The 25,613-nt window shown below is 47.6% G+C and overlaps 1 protein-coding gene across 3 annotated transcripts in view; it reads left to right on the top strand.

Moving 5' to 3' along the window:
* Positions 1–25,613, top strand: part of Pde10a (phosphodiesterase 10A) — a 426,835-nt gene that overhangs the window by 199,864 nt on the left and 201,358 nt on the right. For 2 of the 3 annotated variants that reach the window (XM_036168831.1, XM_036168829.1), the window contains exon 2: positions 1,251–1,385. In XM_036168831.1, coding sequence (XP_036024724.1) covers positions 1,337–1,385 — 49 coding nt within the window. In that variant the 5' untranslated portion in view covers positions 1,251–1,336. The remainder of the gene's footprint in view (positions 1–1,250; positions 1,386–25,613) is intronic. The other variant, XM_036168830.1, reaches the window with a different exon arrangement.

Genomic DNA, 25,613 nt, shown 5'->3' with positions numbered 1-25,613 from the left:
TACCCAAGCACTGTCTCTAGGATGGGCAGTTGACACGCCAACTCTATTTCAAAAACTCTTACCACATCTTTTGATATTATGGAACATGCTTCATTCACAGATATTATCCATCGGTGATTTCCCCGTGCCAATACAATTCACTCTTTAGACAGGACAAAGAGAGTACATCTAACTAATAGCCATGTGGCTTTTCAGTTTTCTCCTTTTGTTCCATAAAGAGGTTCTAGAGGTCCATAACCCCCAATTTGTCATCCCCTAGCACTCCACCTAGGGCCAGTCCTTCTACCCAATGGGGGATTAGATCCAATTTTCTTCAAGCTGTTGAGTTTTCTCTAGCCATCTCTGCTGCCTGCCATCAGCCATTTCTGTCACACATCCCTTTGCTGTTGCCTTCCATCTGTGCCTTTTCCAAAGACAGAGACAGATCTGTTAGCCTGCTACACCATGGTTCTCAGATGGGAGTGGACTCCCATGGCAAACCCTAGGGGCTCCTCTGTACTGTCTGCGTTAGACATGGTGGACACAGGTAGAGGACAAGGTTTTGATGTTTCTTTCAAACGTTAAACATTTCTAAAGTTCAGTGTGGGCTGGGCAGACTAGGCTGCTAAAGACCCATGACCTTGAACTGTGTGTCTCACTGCAGTGCTGAAGCATCTCATGGTTAATTACAGACACATGACACCCAGTATCACCAAATCACCATCGTGTATTGGAGATCTGCTGGTCTGATGAGGGCATGGCCCATGCCTGGGCTGTCTTTCACAGGTCAGCTCAGCACAGCATGGCACTAACTCCCACCTTCCACGTCTCTCCCCTTCATCTTGTTAACCCAACTGACTGAGAGACACAGCCCTCCCCATCCCCCTGTGTGCTGCATCCCAGAGGATACTCAGGATGGAGCAACTGAATTACAGCTTCCCAGGAAAATTTCCCCAGTGAAGTACCCTTCAGAGACCATCTGAAGCGATCAAGCTGGATATTTCCCCCCATGGGTCTTTCTGATCTTCAAAGATATGAGCCAGTGGTGTCAGGCTGGGTGAGGGTTAGTGTGTGCACTCACATTCTATAGATATGTGTTCAGATTCACCTTGAATCCCACACATGTAATTGTGTCAAAGGGACTCCAAGTGGAAGGTTCTCATCACACTACTATCCACACCCTGTAAGACAGGAGATCCCAGGGAGATCTACTCGAGGCAGGATGTGTTTAAGCCATACTTGACATTAAAGCCTCACCTTGTTCTTTCCAGCAGGCTGCCTCCCGTTCACGTTTAAAGGTGGGAGCAAAGGCCCTGCTCTACTGGCCCTGCGAAACCGCACAGACGCTCAGGGGCAGATGAGCAATGACTCCGCAGAAGGTGCTGTGGACTCCTGCAATGCAACAGGTATGAACGAACCCGTGATGACACCAACCTCCTTGGGACCACACTGCTGTCCCTTCCCTGTGTTCTCTGTCATGATGAGCTGGAACCTCATGAGCAAAGTGTCCAGGAGAGTTTCCCACAGCTCAGAGGGGCATTGCTTCAGTGTGATGTTAGAAAGGGAAACAGAGGAGTGGTCTCACCCGGATTTCTGAAGCACTTTGAATGGCTTTCTTATGTTCTGAAGTTGGAACAGGCACCTTCTTGACAAATGCAACCATCGAATTAGTAATTAAGCCTGATGGTGGGGGTCATTCCCACTCACCAACAAAAAGAAGTAATGTGAAGATGATGTCCACAATTTACATCTGATGGCTTTATTGCTAAACCAAGCATTGGCAAAATGCTCTTAATTTAATCTCTTCATAAAACTATAGAGTATCAGAACCTTAAAAATAAGTTCCCCAAATGCAGGACAGATATCACTTTTTGTTCTAGGGTAGAGAACAGGGACCCTCTTTTGTGTGGCTTTTGTATCTGAGGGATGTAAACTTAAGCATACCCACTCCATGATTGAACAAAGACATGATCCCACCCAAATCTAGCTGGGTGAACCAATAAATACATTATTGAAGTTATTTAACAGAAGCATGAGTGACTCCAGGACAGCTACATCCATGAAAAGCCCACTTCAGCACAGGCCTATGACTCAAAAAATTAGCTTCCCTTGAGCTCCCTGCCCAACTGGCAGGCGGCTCAGCCAGAGGGTCTTCTCTCTCCAACTGCTTACTGCTTTGAGGAAGTATAGCATGTGAGTCTTAAATGTCCAAGCTTCCTTTGTCAGGAGGGAATGCTTCAATTTAGAGGAAATATTAACCACTATATAGCACCAACTCCAAAGGTATGTGTGTGATTAGGAACCACTGTGCCATTAGCTCTCTTTTTGCATGTGACTATGAAAACCATGTCTTTTGCACATGGCCACCGAGGTCTCTGTTTAGCTGAGTGTGCCCCATTGGCTCCTTCTCTTGTAAATACTGTTTTAGCACCTACCCTATATGGAGTGTTCCTAACGGGGAAAGAGACAATCCTTGCCTCCAGCATTGCCCTCCACCTGGAGCATGTGACACCAAGGGAGAGAACAGGTGCTGTATTTCAGAGACTGAGCAGTGTCCTGAAGAAAGACAAGTTCATAAGAGGTCCAGGGGCCAATGCAGGAGAGCTGCAGGCAGGGATGGTCCCAGATCTCTGGCTGAGTGAGTGGAGCCTGAGCACAGCCCTGGGCAGATGTAAAGGAGCATCCTGGCCACATTGTGGAGACCAAAGGCCAATCTGTCTTAGCCAGTTCAGAGGAGGTAAGGGGGCCATATTGGTGAAATTATTAAGGCCACTCCACGTAGTTAAAAGGGAGGTTTATTTTGTGGGGTAACTTACAAATGAAGGGGTAGGTTGCAGGGTCTGACAAAGGTATAGCGCAGTCCGGCGTTGTTCTCTGGAGAACTCTGCTCAGTCTACCTCCAGCGTCCAGGGTCCCGGAACCAAGCCCCAGACCTCTTCCCGATCCTTGGTCTTCTGCTTCCTCCTCCACCCTGCCTTGTGGGTGTGACCATTACCGAAGCCTCAATGGGGGTTGGAACTTCCAGGCCAATGCTGGGATGGCTACCCACTACAGGGCCAAGCCTCACAAGGTGAGAAAACATGGAGTAGAGACCACAGGGCCATGGGTGTGGAAAGGAGCAAGACCCTGTGGTCCTCAGAGGACATGGGAGTTGGGGAAATATGCAAATGAGAAGCCAGTGCATGCCATACTGCAGTGGGTGTGCTGTGGAATAAACATCAGGAGAGTAAGATGCACAGATACCCAAGAAGGTAACCCATGGCAACTCAGAGTGTGATGATCACACTGGAAGAGCCTGGTGTCAGGTGACTCCACAGAAAGGACAGAGGAGAGAGAGAGAGAGAGAGAAGGGTCCTTCCTGGGTAGGCTCTGCTTTGGGCTTCTGTCCTGGACTCTGTTGTTACAATGAGGAAGCTTGGGGAAGATGCTGGTGTGGGAGTGAGTGGAGACAGTAACAGCTGTGCTTTAGGCATGTGGAGACTGAGGGGGTCTTTCAGATGCCCGTCCACATAATGCTAAGCAGAGACGGATGCGTTCCCTTCCCTTGGCTTCCTAGAGGCGCCCAGAAAAACCCATCTTTGAAGGTCTTGTTGTTGTTATTGTTGTGACCTTGAACTTTTGATCCTCCTGCTGTGGCAGGCCTTCTCAGAACCCACCCACCCCCAAAATCATGACACGGAGACTTAGAATTAATTGTGAATGCTCGGCCTTATCTTATGCTTGTCCCACTAGTTCTTATAATTTAATTTAACCTGTTTCTCTTCATCTACATTTTGCCTTGAGGCTTTTTACCTTTCTTCCATTCTGTATGTCCTACTTTCCTGCTTCTTCCATGTCAGTCTGTCTGGAAGCTGCCTGACTGGCTGGCCCTGGGCGTCTTACTCTTTTTCTCCCTCGTTCTTTTCTCTCATTTGCTCCCAAGCCTAAACTCCTCCTTCTACTTACTCTCTCTGCCCACCAGCCCCACCTATCCCTCCTCTGCCTAGCTATTGGCCATTCAGCTTTTTATTAGATCAATCAGGTGCCTTAGGCAGGCAAAGCAACACATCATTACATAATTAAACAAATGCAGCATAAACAAATGTAACACATCTTTACATAGTAAAAGTAATATTCCACAACATCCTGCCTCCACCTTCTGAGTGCTGGGATTATAGGTGTGCACCATCACACTGTTTTATGCAGGGCTGGGGGTGGAACCTGGGCTTTCTGTGTGCTAAGTAAGCACTCTGACTGAGCCATGTCTCAGTATTTGAAGTTTTAATGGAAGAAAAATATTAATGACATGGCTAAGGAGCATCAACAAATTGGGAGTGACAGGGGAAAGAGAAAGGTCCTTGTCTTTGATTTGGGCTCATTTGGTTCTTTGGTCTTTGCTCTGGTTCAGCCCCTATGCTTAGCTTTACATAATTAGGATCTGGACTTTAGGAAGTCATGAATTCATCAGAACATGAATTGTGACTAACAGTATTTAGTCCTAGTCTAGTTCCATTTCTGGGGACCGGGGCACTCCCTCTGCTGTCTGGGACACTGCCCAATGCTAAGACATCTAGGAAGCCAAAACAAGAAGTGGAGGTTGCTTAGTGAGCACAGAAAGGAGGTGTCCTGCAGGCCCTTCGTGCCTACCGCAGAGACATCACTGGAAGGCTCCTGTTGCCCAGTTGAGGACATTTTTCCTGGTGACTTGATTTTGCCTTTCAGAACGCATTGTTTTCCTCTTTTATAGACCTGGGTGAAGTTGTGATAGCATTAGTTGTGAACTTGGCTCTCTGAGCATACCTATGAAGGACATCTAGATTCAGATCAGCTTCTGAGACTGATTAAATTAATCGATGCAAGAAGATCCCTCTTAATTGTGGGCAGGACCACTCCCTGAGCAGGGAATCCTGAACTGTATAAAATGGAGAAAGGGAGCTGAGAGCCAGCAAGCTCACATGGATTCAGGCAATCTCTTCTCCTCCCTCTTCCCTAGGGACCAACAGTGGGGAATCACAGTTAAAATCTGGGGTTAAGTCTCTCTCTCTCTCTCTCTCTCTCTCCCTCTCTCTCTCATTTTCCTACTAATGTCTACTTACTGTCACCGATATTTGATGCCCCATAGTTCTGGCATGCAGATTATTTTAACAGTCTATAAAATGTGCCCTTTTTGCTCAAGATGTGTTTTTGAAGACACACTCTGCTCTCAGGACCAAGCTAAACTGCAGGATATGGTGATCAGTTTCAACTGTCAGCTGATATAATCGAGTATCATCTGGGAAGGCAGTCTCATTGAGGAGGAATTGGCCTGAGGGCACCTTTGCAAGAACTGTCTCTGTCTCTGTCTCTGTCTCTCTCCTTTCCTCCCTCACTCCCTCCCATTCTTCCTTCCCTCCCTTTCCTCCTTCCTCCCTCCTTCCTTTGTTCCTTCCCTCCCTTGCTCCCTCCCTCCCTCCTTCCTTCCTCCTTCCTTCTTTACATCTTTTCCTTGACTAGCCTGGAAATCCCTGTGTCAGCCAGGTTGGCCTCACATTTACAGTGATCTTCCTGACTCTGCCTCAGAGTGCTGGGATTAAAGGCACATGTGCCACTAAGCCTGGCTGAGAGATTTTCTTAATTGGATTGATTGAGATAGGAAGACACACCCTGAATATGGGCGGTACTGTTCCCTGGGTTTGTGGCCCTGGACTGTGTGAATGTAGAATGCTGAGACTGGCATGCACACAGTTGTTATTCTTTGTTCCTGATTACAGATGTGATAGTACCAATTTGCTAGAGTCCCTGGCCCCTTGACTTTCCCTCGATGATACAAGCCTGGCTCTGTAAGATAAAAGAAACCCTTTGTCCCCTAAGACAACTTGATAACTTTGTCAGGGAATTTTGTCACAGCACCTGGAAATGAAACTAAGATACAGAAGAACACGACAGAATCAGAATCGGGATCTCTGGTTTAAATGGTCTTGTCTCAAAAAGGTCTTGTCTTAGAAAGGGTTGTTCATAAGCATCTTTGAGACCCATCCCCAACATTGGGCACCACCTGGATAGCTGTGGGGAGAGCTGCATGGATCTGGAAGGTGGACCAGGGCTCCACAGCTGGCTGTGGTGAGAAGACTGCCCTGGGCACATTGACCCAGGTGCTTAGTGAGATGGGTGACCTGGCTGGTTGTTCACAGCTGTGAGGAGGGCTGCCTGCTGTAATGTCACCTGTCTCAGAAGTAGAGATGCTGGGGTCAAACCAGCAGATGGGTTCCCCAAAGCCCTGCCTTTACCAGGTCATCCACCTCACCACAGGCTACTCAGTGTCTTCTGGGAGCACAGCGTGGTGGGTACTGGTGGTACAAATTCTCACTGAAGAAGCAAGCCGGCCTGCACTATGGTGTGTGTGTGTGTGTGTGTGTGTGTATGTGTGTGTGTGTGTGTGTGTGTGTGACATGAGGGTACATCCCACTCTGTGTTAAAGGGGGGATTGGCCCCTCAGTTGTCAAGAGGAGTGGAACATCCGAACAGTAAGGGAAGGAGAGGAAGATTGGCTTCGAGAGTAAAGGGAACCCAAGGGGCCATGATCATGGCTGGGTGTGGGGTCTGGCTGTGAACTTTGCAGGCGGATAGTGGAGGCAATTATAACTTCAGATTACGGAGGCCAAGTACTAAACTAGAAAAATGTTTCTACCAACCTGTCTGGTTCTGCATCTCTCATTCTTCCCATGCAGATCCTGATAAAGGATGTTAGCCGTTCACAAACCTATTCAATGGGACCCTTATTGGCCAGCATCTGCTGTCCTTGGTGTCTTTTCAAGAGTGATGGAGGGAGTTTGGGAATGAGAGGGTAGTGCATATGAACTCTGTGTGAACTCTCCTAGGAAGAGACACTGGTTTGAATGAAAACATGGGCTCATTTCTTTGAATACTTGGTCCCCAGTTGGTTGATGGTGCTCTTTGGAGAAGTTCAGGAGGTGGGGCCTCATTGGAGGAAGTTTGTCACTGGAGGTGGGCTTTGGGGATTTAAAGACTCCAGCTCGTTCTCTCTGCTTTGTGCTTGTGGCTCAAGATGTGAGTTCTCAGCATTCTGCTCTGGACACCATACCTGCCTGCTGCCATGATGGACTCTTCTTATCCCCCTGGAACTGTAAGCGCCGAACCTTTTCTGTTTCCGTTGCCTTGATCATGGTGTTTTATCACAAGCACAGAAACAGGAGTAACTAACACACTCCCTCTGATGAAATCCAAGACTTCTGATAAACAGTATACCTCTTCCTTCTGCTGCTGGTTTTTCTTGAAGTCACCTTGACCGGGTGCCCTACTGGGAAGGGCACTGATTCGGTGTGTCTCCCCTGAACACCTGCCACTCTCTGAGGAGTAGCACACGCGGGTCCTACTGAGCCTTTTTCTCTGTGTGAATGTTCAGCTGGCTGTAGGGATTGTTCAAGGACCATAGCCAACAACACCCACAGTTTGTTCTGGCCCCCAGCCTGTGGACTGGAGCCAGCTCCCAAGTACACACAGGATCTCTAGGAGGAGCTACATGGCTGAATGCGGTGCTCCAGCTGGTCTTACTCCTCAGTGAGTGCACACTGGTGCCTCAGGATATGAGTACTGCAGCCCAGACACAACAAACGGGGTGGAAGGAAAGTGCTAGAAGCCGTGTGTTCCCGAACAGGAGGAGGCCTACAGCGACCTGTTGCATCCTTTCCCCTTGTTGATGTGGTTTTGGCATTCGAAAAGTCATATCCATGCTCTGGTGACATCAGACTACTGTACTGTGGTGATATTTGTAATCTAAGAAACAAAGCTTGCCTGAAGACCAGAGGACAGACCAGCCACAGAGTTAAAACAGAGAGGTCAGGCAGTGGTGACACACACCTTTAACCCCAGCGTTTGGGAAGCACACACGCCGTTAATCCCAGCACTAGGAAGGTTGAGATAGGAAGTGAAATGGCTGGGCAGAGAAAGGCAGATAAGGCGTGAGGAGCCAGGAACTGGAGAGCCTTTCAGCTGAGGACTCAGAGGCATTCAGTCTGAGGATTCGTGGAGACAGGATCTTCTCTTTTCGGCTGAGGAGTTGGCAAGGTGAAAAGTGGCTGTGGCTTGTTCCCTCTGAATCTTTTAGCTAGCTTTAACCCCAATATCTGGCTTCAGGTTTTTATTAGGACCAATCAGGATTCATACAACACTGTATTCTCTCTCAGGAAAGCTCCTAGGGCTGGAAAAGCAGAGGGTCTCCTGGTCTTCTCTGTCCCTCTGCCCCATATGTTCCTAGCTACCAGTTATGGCTGGGAGGAGCAGGGTGACAGGGAAAAAGTGCCTCAGGGTCTAGGTGGCAATGGGAGGTCCCTGGGAGCTGGGCCATGCTTTATTGCTTTGTACCCAAGGCTAAGACTGTTGATAGAGAGGCAGTGTGATTTCCGAGTGACTTAGGTTTCGCAGGTTTTCTGGGCATTCATATGTGTAATTTCTCTTATCTCTGCCTTTAAAAGATCCCTTTAGTCCAGTCTCCATGTTCCTTTTCCTTAGATTCACTTTGAAGCCTGCTCTAGAGCTTACCTTTGAAGCCCGAGCCAGGATCCCTCTCCACTGTGTGTAGAGGGGTGTGCATGGACAGCTGAATGAGTGACAAGGGCCACCTGCTGTGGCTTACCTCAGTGTTCTTTTTATGGCCATATTCACAAAAAATCATGAGCATCCCTAAAACCCAGGGCATGCAAGGTCTGTTTTGCCTCCCCTGTTCCACTGCCCAAAGAGACAGGTAGAGGCAAAAGCCACAAGGGTACTACTTCACACAGAGAACTCCCAAGATAGCCTTCTAGAGGAGGGACCTGGCCACCATGATTGAAGACCCAGATTCCCGTGTGGGGCGAGACTGCAAAGTCTATGGTATGCTGTTAGACATAGATGTCATACCCATCTGTCCAGTTAAAAGTAATTGACCAGGTATGATCACTAGTATTCACTGTCAATGCCATGGATTTCAAATCATTTGGAAGACAGTTCTCTCAGAAGTTTTTTTTTAACTATTAGTAGAACAGAACACCCACCCTGGATACGGGTATCTCAGGAGCTGGGTCCCCGACCGAATTAAAAAAGGAAGTGGGAGAAAGTCAGCTGAGCAGCCGCATCCATCCGTCTGTTTCCTGGCTGTGTATGCAGTGAGATCGATCAGCTGCCTCATGTGGCCACTCTGTTCAGGCTTTCCCACCACAATGAATGGCATCCCCAAACAGTGAGCTTTCCTGGCATTGCTTTTGTTGAATATTTCAACACAACAACAAGACAACTAATGTACCAGGCTGCAAACAAATCTGAGACCCTGCCCTGACAACTCATTTCACTAGGGTGAGGTGTTCTTGGAATGAGCACAATGTGTACACATCACCTCTGAGAGATGCTGCCTAATGTCTCATGTGTTAGTTAACTTTCCAGTCATCGTGACAAAGTATCTTACAAGAAGGACACTTGAGGCAGCGGGCGTTATTTTGGCTCACAGTTGGAGAGTCCAGGGTCACATTGTGCTGAAGAATGATTGTGCTCAGCTAGCTTCCTCCGTTTTATATAGTCCAGCATCCCAGGCAGGGATTGGTGCTGCCATTTTTCAGGGTAAGTCTTGAGCCCTCAATTAACCTAATCAAGATGATCCCTCACAGGCATGCCCAGAGGCTAACCTAATCTAAATAATCCCCCATTGACTGACTTGGAAGCTTGTCTTCTAGGTGATTCCAGATTCTGTCAAGTTGACAATACTGTCAAATCTGTGAAAACAGGTTTCAAATTGCAGGGCAGTGGAGGGTTTCCCACACATTTTGTCACTAATGCTCATTGCAACAAAAATGTTAGTTTGTGTTTGATATTTGGTCTTTCCTAAATATAGGATGATGTTGTATGATATTTTGTTTTTGTTCTGATGAATAAAGCTTGCCTGGAGATTTCTTTTTCCCCACGGGAGTGAAAGCTGAAAGATCAGAATTAAAACTTCCACTTTTTGTTTAGACAAAAAGGGGGAAGTGTTGTATGATATTTTGTTTGTGTTCTGACAAATAAAGCTTGCCTGGAAATCAGAAGGCAGGGCCAGCCCCTAGCTAACCATAGAGGCCAGGCAGTGGTGGCACATACCTTTAATCCCAGCACCAGGGAGGAGGAAGCAGGAAAATCAGGAGTTCAAGGCCACCCTGGGCTACACAAGATTGAACTAGTCTAAAAGAGAAACAGAGCCCAGCAGTGGTAGTGTACACCTTTAATCTCAGCACTTGGGATCTCATGCCTTTGATCCCAGCACTAGGGAGGTTGAGACAGGAATAGAAGGCACATAGAGACAGAATCTGGTCCCATTCAGTCTGAGGATTTGCAGAGACAGGATTACCATTTGGTCTGAGATTTTGTAGAGGTAAGAAGTCTGTAGCGGCTGGTTGCTCTGCTTCTCTGATCTCCAGGCAAACTTTATTTGTCAGAACACTAACAAAATATCACACCACAAGATGCCCTTGGTTCTTGTGTAGATTGGATCCTGAAAACCCATTACCATAGTAAATGAGGCCCAATGAGCCCTTCAGATCCCATGTAGGTCCCTGTCTCACAGGCAGAACCCAGTTGCTGTCAGCTCTGCTTGCTGCCTCTCTTAGCTCTCTTCGCTGTAACACACTCAAGTGTAGCTACCACTGCTGTCACCCAGAGCAGGCCGATTTTCACAGTTATCTCCTGGCACCTCAGATGGATTCCTACAGTGTTCAAAGCCCCTCTCTTTCATGGTCACACCAGTGATGTCCTGTGTCCTCTGTAAGAGCAGCGTGGACATAGTGACAGGTGATGTCCGGTGCGTCAGAGATTAGAATCCAGCCCTGGGGGCCTGGGATGACGTCTGCTCTCCAGCCAGCTCACTGACAGCAACCTGGTAATGACTTCTGGCTTCACCATGGGTTGAAAATCCCCCCCCCCCCCCCCCCCCCCACACACACTGGGAAGGAGATGGAGAAAGAGTCGAGTGTTTGCAGAAGATCAAACATCAAAAAGGAGCCTGCTCTTTCATCCCCCAGTTTTCTTGGCAGTGTGCAGCAGCTGGATCGCAACCCCTTCGAGGCAGGGTGTCAGCTGGACAGCTTCAGGGCATGCAAACTTTAAGACAGACCCGAGGTAGCTCAGCCATCTAGGGCTCACATACTGTCTTAAGAGAAAATACAGATATAAATACAGCCAAACAGCACCTAGCTGGCTTGCACATCTCTTCCCAGTGTCATTCTGCTGACCTTTCTCTCATCCCAAACTAAAATGGGATTGTTCGTGGGCTCCCGCATTATCCCCGTGTCACACAAAGGCCCCTCTATCTGGGTGATCCCTCCAACCTTCAGTTGAGTGGCTGTTGCTTTTTAACATCTATGTAGGTGTGTCCAGTCTTCAGCCCCTCAGAACTAGGAATATACCCCAGTACAAAATCATGAACTCACTTAAACCATTATGAGATTATTTTGTAATTTATTTTTAATTGCTTGACTCTGTGGTTCTCAAGGATGAACTTTTTGTGTATGATGTCATGTTCTCAGTGTCAGGAGACTGGACCATCCTGAAGGACTCTATGAAGCCTTCCCTCATTTATGTCCCAAACACACACACTTGCATACATATATGCATACACTTACATGTATGTGCACTCATACATGTAGACCCACAGACATGCATCACATTCATGTACACATGCACACCCACATATGTGCATACTCATGGACACAGATGGACTTTACTACCCACCCCTTTATGATACCAGAGTGTTCCATTCTTACATCTGCTGCTGTCCACCCCTCTCCTTTCCTAAATGTGGACTTCCCTGGTAGTAAAGCTACTTCCTTGACATCTTTAGACTCAGAAAGGACCCAATATGATATCAGAAAGAATATGGCCTGCTCCAGATTGGTAGTGCCTAGTGTCTGGCAAGCACTGACTTCTCCTGAAGAAATATAAAGAGGATCTGCCATGCCTAGTCATGTTGGGGATTCTTTTGGTTCTGAACATAATCAGGAAACCTGTGGGGAATTAGTGAGTCTCCAGATGACGGGCTGGCATCTGTCAGCTGATCCTGGGCACCTGGTGTTCGGCAAGTTTCTTTTTCCTGTGAGGAATTGTGGCCAGACCTCTCAAATAATGTCCTTCCATTTTGCCATCCAACAGTGAACGGCTTCATAGTTTAAATGCATACAAGGCGTTCAACTGAGCTGCTGTAACCTGCGTGGCATAAGGGCCTCCCCTTGCGTCCGTCCACGGTGCATTTGTTTGAAGGGCTGTGGATACGGGAAACCGTCGTGAACCCTGTGGCCTGGTGCTTTCCATCTCAGCTAAGCACTGGCCATGCATCGTGGCCACCATGTTTACATTCTGAAGTGTGGCGACAAGCTAGCACGATTTTAGTTCCTTCATTTGTTTTTATTCTTGCTCAGTTCCTCTGGAAGAAGGCTCATTCTTACTAAGGACCACGCAACCCCAGGATGTGGTTGTTTTTCTTTCTATATGAAGAGCTTTCACTTTTTATCAGTTCCTCTGGAAGAAGGTTCATTCTTACTAAGGATCACGCAACCCCCGGATGTGGTTGTTTTTCTTTCTATATGAAGAGCTTTCACTTTTAAACATAAGGACAGAATTCAGGCCTCTTTTTCCTCCCTCTCCTCTCCAGCTTCCTCCCTTCCTTTCATACATCTGAATCACCAACATGCTCTTCTTCCACTGCAGGGTCATTACTCAAAATAAGGGTCCCCTGAACACCACCCCAGTGGTCTGATGCCCCCTCAAGTCAATCTGATAACCAAGACAGCTGTTATGTGACTAATAGGTACGTAGTAAGCATAAAGCAGATAATCTCCATGAGGGGATGTTCCTGTCTAGGGTGAGGTGGAGGGTGATGCCACCAAATGTAATTATATTGCTCAGAATGGCACACAGTTTAACACTTATGGATTATTTATTTATGGAATTTTCCACTTAACATTTTCAGACCTCAGCTGACCTCAGCTAACTGAAACTTTCAAAGCAAAACCCACAGGTAATGGAAGGCAGCTCTATCGGGCAGAGGATCTCTGGCATGGAAAGCTGGTCATTCAGCAAATTCCCAACCGGCTCTGCCGGCAGCCCGGGCCCAGTCAACACTCACCTCACTGTCTGACCTCTTCTCATCTGTATCTCCCAAGCCATCAGCTTATCAATTTCCTCCTACATCCTAGAGAAAACGTCACACAGAGATGAAGTGATGGTGCCTCTTCCAGAAGGTTCTAGGGCTCCTCACTGAAACCAGGGTGTTGAAGTTCGGTCCCGTGTTCATGGGCCCCTTTCGTCCTTTCCTGACTGTCAGGGTCTCTTCCTGCATTTTTATGGTTTTTGTAGTTTTTGTTGTTGTTAGATGCACATGTGTTTATATTTATTATATCCTCTGGGTGGATCAACCCTTTCGTTATAAAATGTCCCTCTCCATCTCTCAGACACCCTCTGCTGAAGTCTGCTTTGCTGACACCTCGAGTTCTCCTAGAATTGCTGTTTACACAGTGACCGCCCCTATCCCCGGACTTTACGGTGTCTGTGTCTCCAAGCCTAAAACGCGTCTCCTGCATGCAGTGTGGTCACAGTTTTTATCCAGTCCAACAGTCTCTGCCATTTGATCGGATCGGTAGCCTGTTTAGAGAGCGTGTTGCTGGTGTTTTGTAGTTTACATCTGCCCTTTGCTTTCTGCATGGCTCATTCTTTGTTCTTGTGTTTCTCCTTTACTAACTTCTACAGTGCGGAGTGGGTGCCTTCCTTTTCGTTTCCCAAACCTTTTCCTATTTTCTTCTCATTACCGGTTTCAACCTCCCAGGTGCTGTTACGTCAAACCACGTCTCTGATTGAGGATCACCAACAGGACTTCCTCTGTGTGGCTTTGGCCTGGGCTAAAGGCTAACTTCAGAAGCGCCTGCCTTCTCTTTTCGCTGCCCTTTCGCGGGCTCGTGTGTGTAAGCATCCACTGGGACAGGCACGGGGGTCTAATGTAACATAGTACTTGTATAGAGACTGAGGACACCGTAGCCAGAGCTCAGAAGCCCTGCTTCTGTGACTGCCTGCACCCCAGCAGCCAAGAGCTGCTCATCTAGGTATTGAAGAGTTTCCCAGTGTCTGGGGGAAGAATTTGTGCCATTTAATGTTTCATTAACCCCTAAGGAAACATCCTCTGTTTGTTCTCATATAAAGAAGGGGCTCACTTGTGGTATAAAGCCAGTGCATGAGACGTGAGGTAGGAGTGTTCTGAGGTGCCCCTGCTGAGGGCTAACAGAAACCAAGCTCAGTGTGGTCAGAGCAACGTGGCCAACCATGAGACGAGAAAGATGTTTCCTTTCCTTTCCTTTTCCTTGTGGTTTCAACTGTTTGTTTACTATGACAAAATATATGTAACATAAGGTTGGTCATGTTCACTGTTTTTAAGCATACAGCTCTATATATCCATCAATTATATACAGCCGTTACCACCCACTGTCCACTCCAGGGCATTTCATCTTCCAGGTAGCCTCTGGCCCCGTCCAACACTCCCCACCCCCCTCACTCCAAGCCTAGAGACGACCAGTGTGCTGCCTGTCTCCATGAGCCACGTTTTGAAGACTGTACCACTGGAGCCATGTTTATTTGTCTTGAAGTGCCTGGCTTCTTTCTCTTAGCACAATGCCTTCAGGACTCATGCCCATGTGTAGGATGCATTTATTCATGACCACTGACATTTCAGTCTGGGGTAGCTTGCCTTCAGCCTGGAGAACTTCCTTCGTTATTCTTACAGAAAGGACTTGCCAGCATCAGGCATCTCTATTTTTCTTTATCTGGAAAAGTCTTCGCTTTGCCTTTGTTTTTTACTTTAGTTTCGTTGGATCTGTGTGATTAAGGCTCCTTGCCCGTGACACTGTGTTTTCCCAATGCTCTGCAGCCCCCTTCTTCCTCTGCTAACTGACGGGGCTCCCCCTGCTCACCTCCACCTCCATTCCTCTTTTGCTGTTTTCTCCACGTCTCTGAGTTTAACCATCTTTGCTGACCTAATCTGCCGGAGCTCTCTCATTTCATCTTTCTGGAGTTCACTAAGTTTCCAGATAGTTACTAATATTTTTTTTGATAACTTTAGGACTTTTAGTCATTGTTTTTATTTGAATTTTTCTCTGAAGCTCTGCTTGGTCTTAGTTATCCTGTATGTGTTTATTTGTTTGCTTGTTATTTTTGTTTTGTTTGTTTTGGTTTTGGTGTTGAGACAGGATTTCTCTGTGTAGCCCTGATTGTCCTGGAACTCCCTCTGTGCACCAGGCTGGCCTCGAACTCACAGAGATCTGCCTGCCTCTCCCTCCCGAGTGCTGGGATTAAAGGCGTGCGCCACCTTGCCTTGCTTTTTAGTTGTTCTATTTTTCTGTTTTTCACCTGTTCAATTCCTGTCAATCAAACTTGATTATTCTTTTTGCTTTAGCCCAAGTGTTCTGCTGAGCTTCATGATTTCAGTTGTAATTTTTATCTCCATAATTCACTTGGCTCCTTTGCTAACTTCTGTTTTAGATAGGTATTTTCTACCTGATGTCACAGTGTCATCTAATTTTTTAAATTTTTGTACTGTATTCACCTGTGTATGTGTTGCACTTACGTGAGTGTGCAGGAGTGTGTACCATGCACATCCCGCCATGTGGAAGCTGGAACAGGATGTCAGTTGTCTCCTCTCATCCTCTACCTCGCTGCCTTGAGACAAGTTCTCTCACTGAACTGAGGGCTCAAATTTCTGTTCAGATGGCAGGGCAGCGAACTCTCCAGATTAGCCTATCTCGGCTGTCTCTCACCATGTTGTGGATATGGGGCCAGGACGGGCTTTTATGTGGGTGCTGGGGATTTGAACTCAGGTCCTCATAATTGCAGAGCTATGAGGATTTAAATTCGGGACTTCATAATCGCAAGTAAGTACTCATCCCCACCGAGCCGTCTCCCTACCCTGCCCCTTGTCTTTGTTTTAAACCTTCCTTTCCTTCCTATTCATGGTTTCTGCCAGTTCTGCCAACACGTTGATAATTGCTAGTTTGGCATATTCCATGCTAATCTAACTTTCAGGGACCCTCTCAAGCAGATTCTGTTGTCTGCTGGCTTTTTCACTTCACCCATCCATCCTGTATGCTTTCCTGTATGTTAATTGCTCTTTGTTGGAAACGGGACATTTTGGTTAATGTAGCAACCCTGAGTACTGGTCCTCTCTCTTCCCATGGCTGTTCACTGATGTATTTGGCTAATTGCTGGCTGTGTTCATTTCAGTGACACCCGTTCTCCCCTTTGCCCACTGTGCCGTACTTCTGAAGCTGCTCCTGGAGAGGAACTACTGTGGGCATCCTACTCTGCGGAGAGTAGCGCGGTGGTAGGACTCTCTCTCCCCTGTAAGCCCCTTTAAGTGCCTTGCTGGCTGATTGCTGCATTGGTTCAGCAATGCCCTGGCAGCACAAGTTACCTGATCACATTTTGGCTCATTTGAAGGAGTTTCCGAGGTCTGCGTTTGATCCGTTCTGAGCCCCCATGAGGCTTTCTTCCTGACAGCTGCGTCATCGCACACGTTGGCTGAGGCAGCTTCCTGGCACCTCCTTGGCTTGCCTCTCCTGATACAGAGCTACCTTCTCACAGCTGGGAGTACTGACTAGGACCATGGTGTCTGCAGGGAGTCGTTCTCAAGGTTGACCCTCCATCTTGTGTCTGTGGTCTGAGCAGGACAGGAGAGCCCCACCCCTTGACCTTACTCACCTGGATTTGGCCTAAGCCACGGGCAGCTGGAGCAAGATGAGAGACACTGATGTCACTCACACTGGTTCTAGAAAAAAGACATTTACCTGGGTGTTCTTGATTTACCAGGAAGGGGGCTAATGTCTGAGCCCTCTGGGAGTTAGTGGTTTTGTGTCCTTAGCCCATGGGATGACAGATTTTAGTCTGAGAGAGGAGGAAGGTTGTGACCTTGGTCTGAAGGTAGCTGTCCTTAAAGGTTTGGGGGAGGGAGGGTCTGGATTCTTGGTCTGAGGGTGAGGAGGTCTTGTGAACTTTGAGGGGCAGGCAGTTCTTGAGCTGGAGAGGGGGATCTTGTGTCTTCGGCTTGAGGAGGGAGCTTGTTCTTGGTCTGGGGCAAGGGACCTTGCCTTTGGTCTCAGCTAAGGGCCCAGGAGCCTTCCCCTCACTGAGACAAAGGAAGAGGACGGTCTCATAGAGCTGTGCCGTTCCTCCACACTTCACTGGATTTTCTTGAATAGATCTTCCTTCCTTGGCTTCTAGGACTGTTTCCAGAGATTTTTTTTTTTTAATGGATTTTTTTTTTCAATAGGTTTCACCAGTTCCACTGGGGAACGTGGCCAAGGAGTTCCATACACTGTCATGCAGGAAGTCAGCAAGTGACTCACTCTTCACATTATGCATGGATTTGTCTCAGGGAAAACGTCTCACTTGTGTCTCTGTGTAGCAGAAAATGCGTTATAGAAATGTGACTGTAAAGCAAACATAGTTTTCCATTGACTTCATTTGCAGTGAGAGTTTTGCAGGGGGGTGGGGCTGGGAGTGGGCATCATTGACTGTGGTGGAGGCCATGGCAAACGTCAAGGGAGCTGCCTGACTGATTAAGACTGGAGTTTCTCAATGAGTAATTCGGTTTGTGTCGGTGCTTGCTTATTTTATTGGGTTTTGTTTTAATTCTGCCTCTTCTCTTTACCACCTAAGTTCTCATTTGTTGTCTGTCCCAGGTAGTTCAAACAAAAGAAAACTTCCCTGGATGAATATTTTTGGCTCACGGGAAGCCTACAGCTAGACAGGAACTCAGTGTTTGAGACACATGGTCTCTGATGGTTGTCTGCCTGAGCAAATTAGAGCTGTGGAGGAGGGGCTTCCCGATCATTGTTCAGCAGTAAGGTACGGGAAAGAGGGAGCCGAGCCGGTCCCTGGCCTCTTGATCATTATTGTGCGTCACTTTGGGACTCAGAGCTGAAGGGCAGCATTAGAATTTCTATCCCGAATGTCCCCACAGATTCATGTTTTGAACATTTGGTCCCCAGCTGGTGGTTCTATTTTGGGAGACTGTGGAAACTTTAGGAGGTGAAGCCTCTCTAGAAGATGTCGGTGACCGGCAGAAGGTGTCCAGAGTGTATCACGACTGCTCCCTTCCTGTCAGTCAGCAATCGAAAAATGGCCCCTACCTGTGCTCCCACCGCTGTGGTGTCCTGCCTGAGCACAGGGTTGGGGGGCGTGGGGAGCTGAGTGACAGGAGAAGAGCCCTGGGGAACTGTGTACCCAAATAAATCATTCCTTCCTTTAAGTTCTTGCCCGGTTTGATCACAGTGACAAAACTGATATCAACATCAAGTTTGTTGGCACATTGGAGCCAACCTCTGCAGATTTCTGCTGCACGTGGCTCCCGTTCCTCAAGCTGCTCCCTTCACTCCCAGCCTTGCTGATTGATGAGGGCTGAGTTCACTCCTGTTCATGAGGTATAGAGCAACCTGAACATGGTTTAAGTATTGGACGGGCATGGAGAGGTGATGTTAGGATAATACAGTCTCTCCTTCTGTGATTGGTCTTTGTCTTTAAGTAACCTGTGATGGGTCAGACCTAAGTGCTAATTCCCTTAAAAAAAAAGGCAGCCTTCAGAGAATGAAGCACAGCTTTTTCGAATTATGTTATGTTTAATGTGTCTTGAGTAATTAACATTTACTAACATTTTTGTACACAAGTATGTTGTGGTTTTATGCAACATTTTGATTTCTATCTATAAAAAATAAAGTATTGCCAGGCGGTGGTGGCGCATGCCTGTAATCCCAGCACTCGGGAGGCAGAGCCAGGCGGATCTCTGTGAGTTTGAGGCCAGCCTGGTCTACAGAGTGAGTTCCAGGAAAGGCACAAAGCTACGTGGAGAAACCCTGTCTCGAAAAACCAAAAAAAAAAAAAAAAAAAAAAAAGTGTCTGAGGGGAAGAATTAAAGACGGCTCAGAGCATTAATGGGAAAAACGGGAAGATGTCTGCCTCTTCGTCATAGTGACTCCATCTTGCAGCAAGCTGTGTTATGGTGTTCAACATGCCAGACTGCAACAGAACAAGAAATCTTCCCACAGTGGGATAGTGTTGTCCAAACCAACAGGATCTCTGGGGAAGGCAAGGTCGGAGTCTTGTTTGACTGTGCCTTTGTTCACCGAGTCTTTGGCCACCTCTGCGACTGGGACAATAGGCAGGACTCTGAACCTGGCTGCAGACACAGAGCCATACTGAGTAGAGCCCTGGTAGGTGGGGTTGGTGACACTGAGGGGAAGGTATTGTCTGTAGCTATGAGCCATTTTGTCAGCAACCCCTGACAGACTCAGTTTACTCTTTAGGATGAACTTGAACAAGTCTGACCCCTTGGTACCAAGAGTTAACCCCTAAAGACTGTCATTTGTACTGAGATGTGAGAAAGGCAGTCCTTTACATCAGTGTATCACTCAGGTAAATAAGCTCCTATATCCACATGTTAAGTGTTCCTTGAACCACAGCTATGGTGAATAATACTGCCAAGAGGGCCAGGGCTGGCTTGAGGATTAGTAAATACACTCTGCGATTCATATTCTCCTGGTGGAGCGGCAGGGGTTGAGACAGATTCACTGTGTAGCCCTGGCTGGCCTGGAACTCACAATATAGACCTCGAACTTTCAGAGATTTGCCTCCCTCTGCATCCCAAGTGCTGGGATTAGAGGTGTGAGCCATGCCTGATGCATCTATTCTTAATGGTCTTCAACTCCAAATACTTCTCCAACAAGTCACTTCCTTTCACAGCCCCAGAGCTGATGCAAACACCTAAACATCTCTAGGCACAGTGTAGAAGTCAAGAATGAATCCCCATCAACTAAGCCACTGAGCTGACACACCGCTGACTATCAGTTAAACAAGAGGACATGATGGTTCTTAAAGTTAAGCACCACACCTAGACATCTTTTACACCACTGATGGCTGCTTAGATCTATTGTGTCTTCTCTGTGGCGTTTAGAGGTGGGGGAGGGGCAGCATTGTGCTAAATGCAAACACCGCAGGCAGCCATAGCCAATCCACACCCACTGTGGATTCGTTTGAAACCTGGAAATAAAACGCACAAATAAAATGCCACTGCCCCTGGTTGTGTTAGATAGCACTTTTCTTTCACATGAGAGTTTTTATTGTATTAGAAACTGGCAGAAGACGGGATATGATATGACCCAAAAATGCCTAGGGAACTTCTAATTGCCACATTCCTCCTTAGTATGTCTGTTGTCCACAGCAGGCAGGGCTGGCTCTGCATGGTACACGTCATTGCCAGGAAAATGACCTCTGGCTGAGGGTTGGAGGAGAACACTGCTGCTGATAGACTTTAGCCTCTGGGGGTTTGGACACAGACAGGCAGAGAGAACAATGCAGGAGAGAAGCCCAGAAGCTGGCTTTGGCAGCACCAGATACCAGATACCCATGAACACCAGATGGGCACTGCACCAGTGACCAAGAGGCTGAGGTCAGTGTGGTAGAGACACCTGCCAGAGTGCCTGGCATGTAGTGCCATCCTTCCCGGATACTGAAAGAGCTGGAGATGGCTCTGTTTCTTCCTTTACCCTCAGCTGTGAGCTGAGTACGCTGCCCATTTCATCACTATCTGTGGAGGGATAGTGAACCACTGAATGTAAGGTCTGAGCATGCTCTGTCGGCCGGCCTACTGGGCTCCTGTGTACTCTCAGCACAGCTTTCTGGCAGGTGAATCTGAATCGAGGGCCGAGGGAATATCTTCTGGCCTCCATGTCCCCTGCCCTGCTGTCGTTAGAGTTGCTCCCTTGAACTGTACAGGGACCAGATCTCTATGTGAGGTTTGGTTATTAACGAGGCACTTCTGAAATGAATCCCTTTGAAGTTTCTGAGCATAAGCTTCTATTCAGGAGATGATTCATTGTAACAGCTTCAAGAGACGACGCAAGCTGTCTGCGTATCCGTTCACTGAGCATGCATTCAGAAAGAATAAGGGAGACAATTAAAATTCATTAATTCACTAAGCACCCAATGCTTGCTTTAAAAGCATAGATAAAATGATAAAAAAAAAAATTAAAAAAGACCTGTGCAGTTCTACCCCCTCAGGTAAACTAGGGGAAGGGGAGACAAGTGGCTGGGCCACTTGGCTGAGAGGCCAGGTTCCAGAGGGTGGCCTGGAGTGGTGGATCAGAGAAGGCCCACTAAGGACACTTGAGTGAGATATGAGCAGAAGCTGACAGATGTATTTAGTCTGGATTATCCAGTAGCATAGAGAGCACAGTGTGTGTGTGTGTGTGTGTGTGTGTGTGTGTGTGTGTGTGTGTACGCACATGTTGGGAGACAAGGCTTCCTTTATACAACTGTGAAGGCTGAGAAGCCTTAAGATCTATATTCTGCGAGCTGGAGACCCAAGGCAACTGATGAGGGAATTCACGCCATTATGAAGGCTGGGGAGAGCTAATGGCGTTAGGGGTGACATCTGCTTCCCTTAGGATGGACTCAAGGGCTCAGATGTTAACCACATCTTGGAACCCCACAGACACCCCAAGAGTTCAGTTTGGCCATGTGTCTCGATAGCCCACAGGCCAGTTGCACTGACCCATGCAGTCAGCCATCATGCTAGGTTAAGAAGAGGGAGAAGGGAGAACGAAGCTTGAGAGGACTGTCTAGAGGCACTCAGGGGACCAAGAGCAGCTCTGAATATTCACGAGTCCTGTATGTTGGGAGACAAAGCTGGAAAGCTTCCCAAAGATCCCATGAGGCATGCCAATGGGCTTGGAGTTGGCCCAGGAGCACAATGGTCTTCACAGGATTTTCAGCAAGGAAGTGGTATGATCAGAGCATCCATCTCCCTAGGTCACTGTGTATAGGAGGCCCAGTGACGTCAGTGAAACGGAACCCAGGGAGAAAGCAGGGCTAGTGAGAAGAGCAGCAGTCCCCGAGAGGAACGTGTGACCATCACAGGGAAATGTCCCCCCCAAGAATGGTGGCTGAGCAGCCAACATTGAAGTCAGCCCATGGCCTATTGGAAGGAAACCATGCAGAGGCAAGCAGGCCATTTCATGGGCAGTTAGTCATCCGAGCAGAATGTCTGACTGGGCCAAAGCTGCTCAACAGAGATATGAAGTAGGAGGTGGTGGCACATAGGGAGAAAGGGGGAAGCTCTGGCATGGGCAAACCTCGGATTCAAATCCTGGCTTCACCAGCATTGCCGATGGGGAAGATGGAAGAAGCCATGCCTGCTTGATGAATGAAGCTGCCACAGATGCAAACATGCAGGAAGGAGACCCAGTGTTCCCTGTGGCTTCCACCGAGGATCTGGGAACACGTCCTTGTAGGTAAGGAGGACACTGCACAGTCTCCAGGCACAGCGCATGCTGTGGGCTGAACACTAGAGGACATTACCACATTTAGCCCTTTAAACAACACTGGAGGTCAGAAACACATGCTCACACTACCACCACACCACACACCACACACACATACCACACACCACACACACCACACACTACACAGACACATCACACATCGCGGACACACACATACATACCACACACATCACATATGTACCACATACCACACACACACATACACACACCACACCACACACACATGCCACACACCACACATAACACACCACACCACACACACACACACATACCACACACCACACACACCACACACACCACACCACACACCACACACACACATGCCACACACCCCACACACACCACACACCACACACACACATGCCACACACATACCACACACCACACACACCATAGCACACACCACACACACCATAGCATACATATAACATAACACACACACACACAGCACACACCACACACACACACTAGAGAGAGAGAGAGAGAGAGAGAGAGAGAGAGAGAGAGAGAGAGAGTGAATTCCACTAATTTAAAGGCATTGAAGCTAAACTAGCCACCAAATTATGTGACTGGACCAAAGTGATACAGCCAATAAGAGGTTGACAACTACATTCAGCCTAAATAGACACGTTGTTGTGAGGCCTTGATCAGTGCTACGCACATTCATCCAAGGCAGGTCCTACAGAAATGGTGCCAGCGGTGGATTCTGTTTTTTGGTCTTTGTTTCTGTTTTTCATCTAACACATGACTTAAGAATTTTAAAAATGTTTAAAATTTATGATCTGAAATGAAAACAATATAAAAAGGCACACTTTCAGAAGTCTCACTCCCACACCTACCACTTTCACAACAGAGCCATCTGTCACACACACACACACACACACACACACACACACACACACGAGAGAGAGAGAGAGAGAGAGAGAGAGAGAGAGAGAGAGAGAGAGAGAGAGAGAGAGAGAGAGAGAAAGCTCCATTTGTCTCCTGGGTCTTCCCAAAGCTGCTCCCATGCTGCACACAAACATGGCTGATGACGTTCCTCTCTTTTCAGAGCTCACACCATCCGGTCACCATTTTCAAATTGCTTTCCTTGGTTGACAATATGCCCTGGAGATCTTTTCATGTCAACATCTCCATTGGTGGGCCGGGGCAGCTCCGTGGTTAAAACACTTGCTGTGTGGCGTGAGGCCCTGAGTTAGAAGTCTCAGAACACTGAGGGTGTCGGGCACAGGAGTGCATGTCTGCAATCTCTCTGCTCTTGTGGCAGGATGGGAGGCAGAGGCAGAATCCCTTCCAGCTCACCTCACAGGCTTGTCTTAGATGTGCACCATGGTACATGCCTGCCTGTACACACACACACACACACACACACACACACACACGTATGTATTTATCTCCCTGCATGGCTGTGCAGTGCATGTTTTGATTGGAATTCACCACCTCAGAGAACACAGAATGCCAAGGACTCCTCTCAACTGTCCTTAGCTTCACACTGGGTCCAGGGAATGTCACTTCTTCAATTAGAAGAAGGTTGGGGTATACCACTCCATTCCTGCCCCTGCTTGCAAGAAACTCACCAGCCTCTCTCCGGAGACCAGGAAACTATGTTTACTCCCCCTGTGTGTGTTCTCCTTCTCCGACCTTCTTCCACAGCCAGGTAAGATGAGGCCCTTTATGTCTATAAAAGTGCATCAGCAGAGAGGGATGCAGAATTAGAGTTAGTTTCTCAAAGCTTTGACAAGAAGAGAACATCTGGTGGCCTGTGGCCCCTGTGGACTGTTTTCAGTTTCCAGGGTGACCTTGTATGCCACAGTCTGCCCTAATATGTGGTGTTCACATATTGGCCCAGAGAAGGGTCCAGATATAAGCTGTGGAGTCCATCACCAGGCCCTGTCCTTTACCTGCTGCAGCAGGAACAAGTTCTCAGCCTTGACATGCCCCTGTCTTTGGTCTCTGTCTCCTAAGGCTGCCTGATGAGTCAGTGAGCAGATGTTTTACAAGTACTTAAAGCTCTGTCTGGCGAAGGGTAAACACCACATTGTGTTTATGAAACAAATCTTTTGGAGACCCTCTGCCTCCATACCCAAGGCTGTGTTTCCACAGACCCTGGACACATGGAGCACACACAGACAGCTTACCAGAGACTGTGCAAAATGTGGTCGGCCTCCTTCACTGATGTCACAGGATCCCAGAGAACCTCTCTGCTCTGCTCCCTGAGTAAATGTCAAATTCTTAGAGTCATCCGGAAAATTTACTTTCTAATAAAGGAACAAGGGGACATCAAATGGGTTAGACAATATTTAAAATTGGTGTAAGACACCATTTTGAACCAAAACCTGGTATTTTGTGATCTTCTATTTTGTGATTCAGGTCATGCTTATCCACGTCAGAGATGTGCTCATATGTGTGTGCCAGGATAACCAACAACTAGGATGTATCAGTGAGTGAAATACAGATGCCACTGCCCTTGGGGATCCTAGCAAGTGGAGACAGCACAGCACATGCTGGTGAATCACAGAGAAAGCAGGGCTGTGCAGTGAATGGCTGAGGAGAAGCTAAGAACATGGTCTAGGGACGGCCTCACCAAGAATAGGAGTTTTAAGAGAATCATGGAGCAGATATCCATAGGGGGAAATTGGAGGGACACCCAATCTGGGCCTGCAGGGCAAACACATCATGCTGGAGCAACCAGATGCCAAGCCTTTGTTGTTTATCTTTGTTTTCACAGTTGTAGTAGATACAGTATATGGATGACTGAGTTTATTCCAGCTGCCATAACAAAATACCCAAAGCCAGATGACTTTTGAAAAGGTTTATTTATCATACCTGGAGCCTTCAATGTCTTAGATCAAGTGCCAGCCGACCAGTGCCTGGTGAGAGCCACCACCTGGAGACAGAACTTTTCAATATGTCCTCATCTGGCAGAGGGTGCCAGTCATCTTCCAAGTACCCCTTTCTCAAACCATCAGATATGTGGTCAGCACTTCAGCATACAAATGTGGGGTGGACGTGATTGCTCACCTGTAGCTGCTTTTACAGACTGGTAGAAAATCAGTCAAAACAAGATCAAGGACAGCTTGGAGGGATTTCATTGCAGCTGTATGAAATATATAATTCCACACACTGTTCTCATTCCTGTCTTTGAGGATAGTTAAGTGATTTTGCAAAAATTAAACTCATTGCCATTGATACAAGTGGCTGTCTCACCCAACTGGTTTATAACCTTGGTGAACTTCTCCAAGCATCTCACGGCCTCTAGCTGCGCACCCATAAGCAGACAAGCAGGGG

Source organism: Onychomys torridus, chromosome 19 (genome assembly GCF_903995425.1).
Source record: "Onychomys torridus chromosome 19, mOncTor1.1, whole genome shotgun sequence".
Classification (NCBI taxonomy): Eukaryota; Metazoa; Chordata; class Mammalia; order Rodentia; family Cricetidae; genus Onychomys; species Onychomys torridus.
This window is presented reverse-complemented; position numbering and strand designations above follow the sequence as displayed.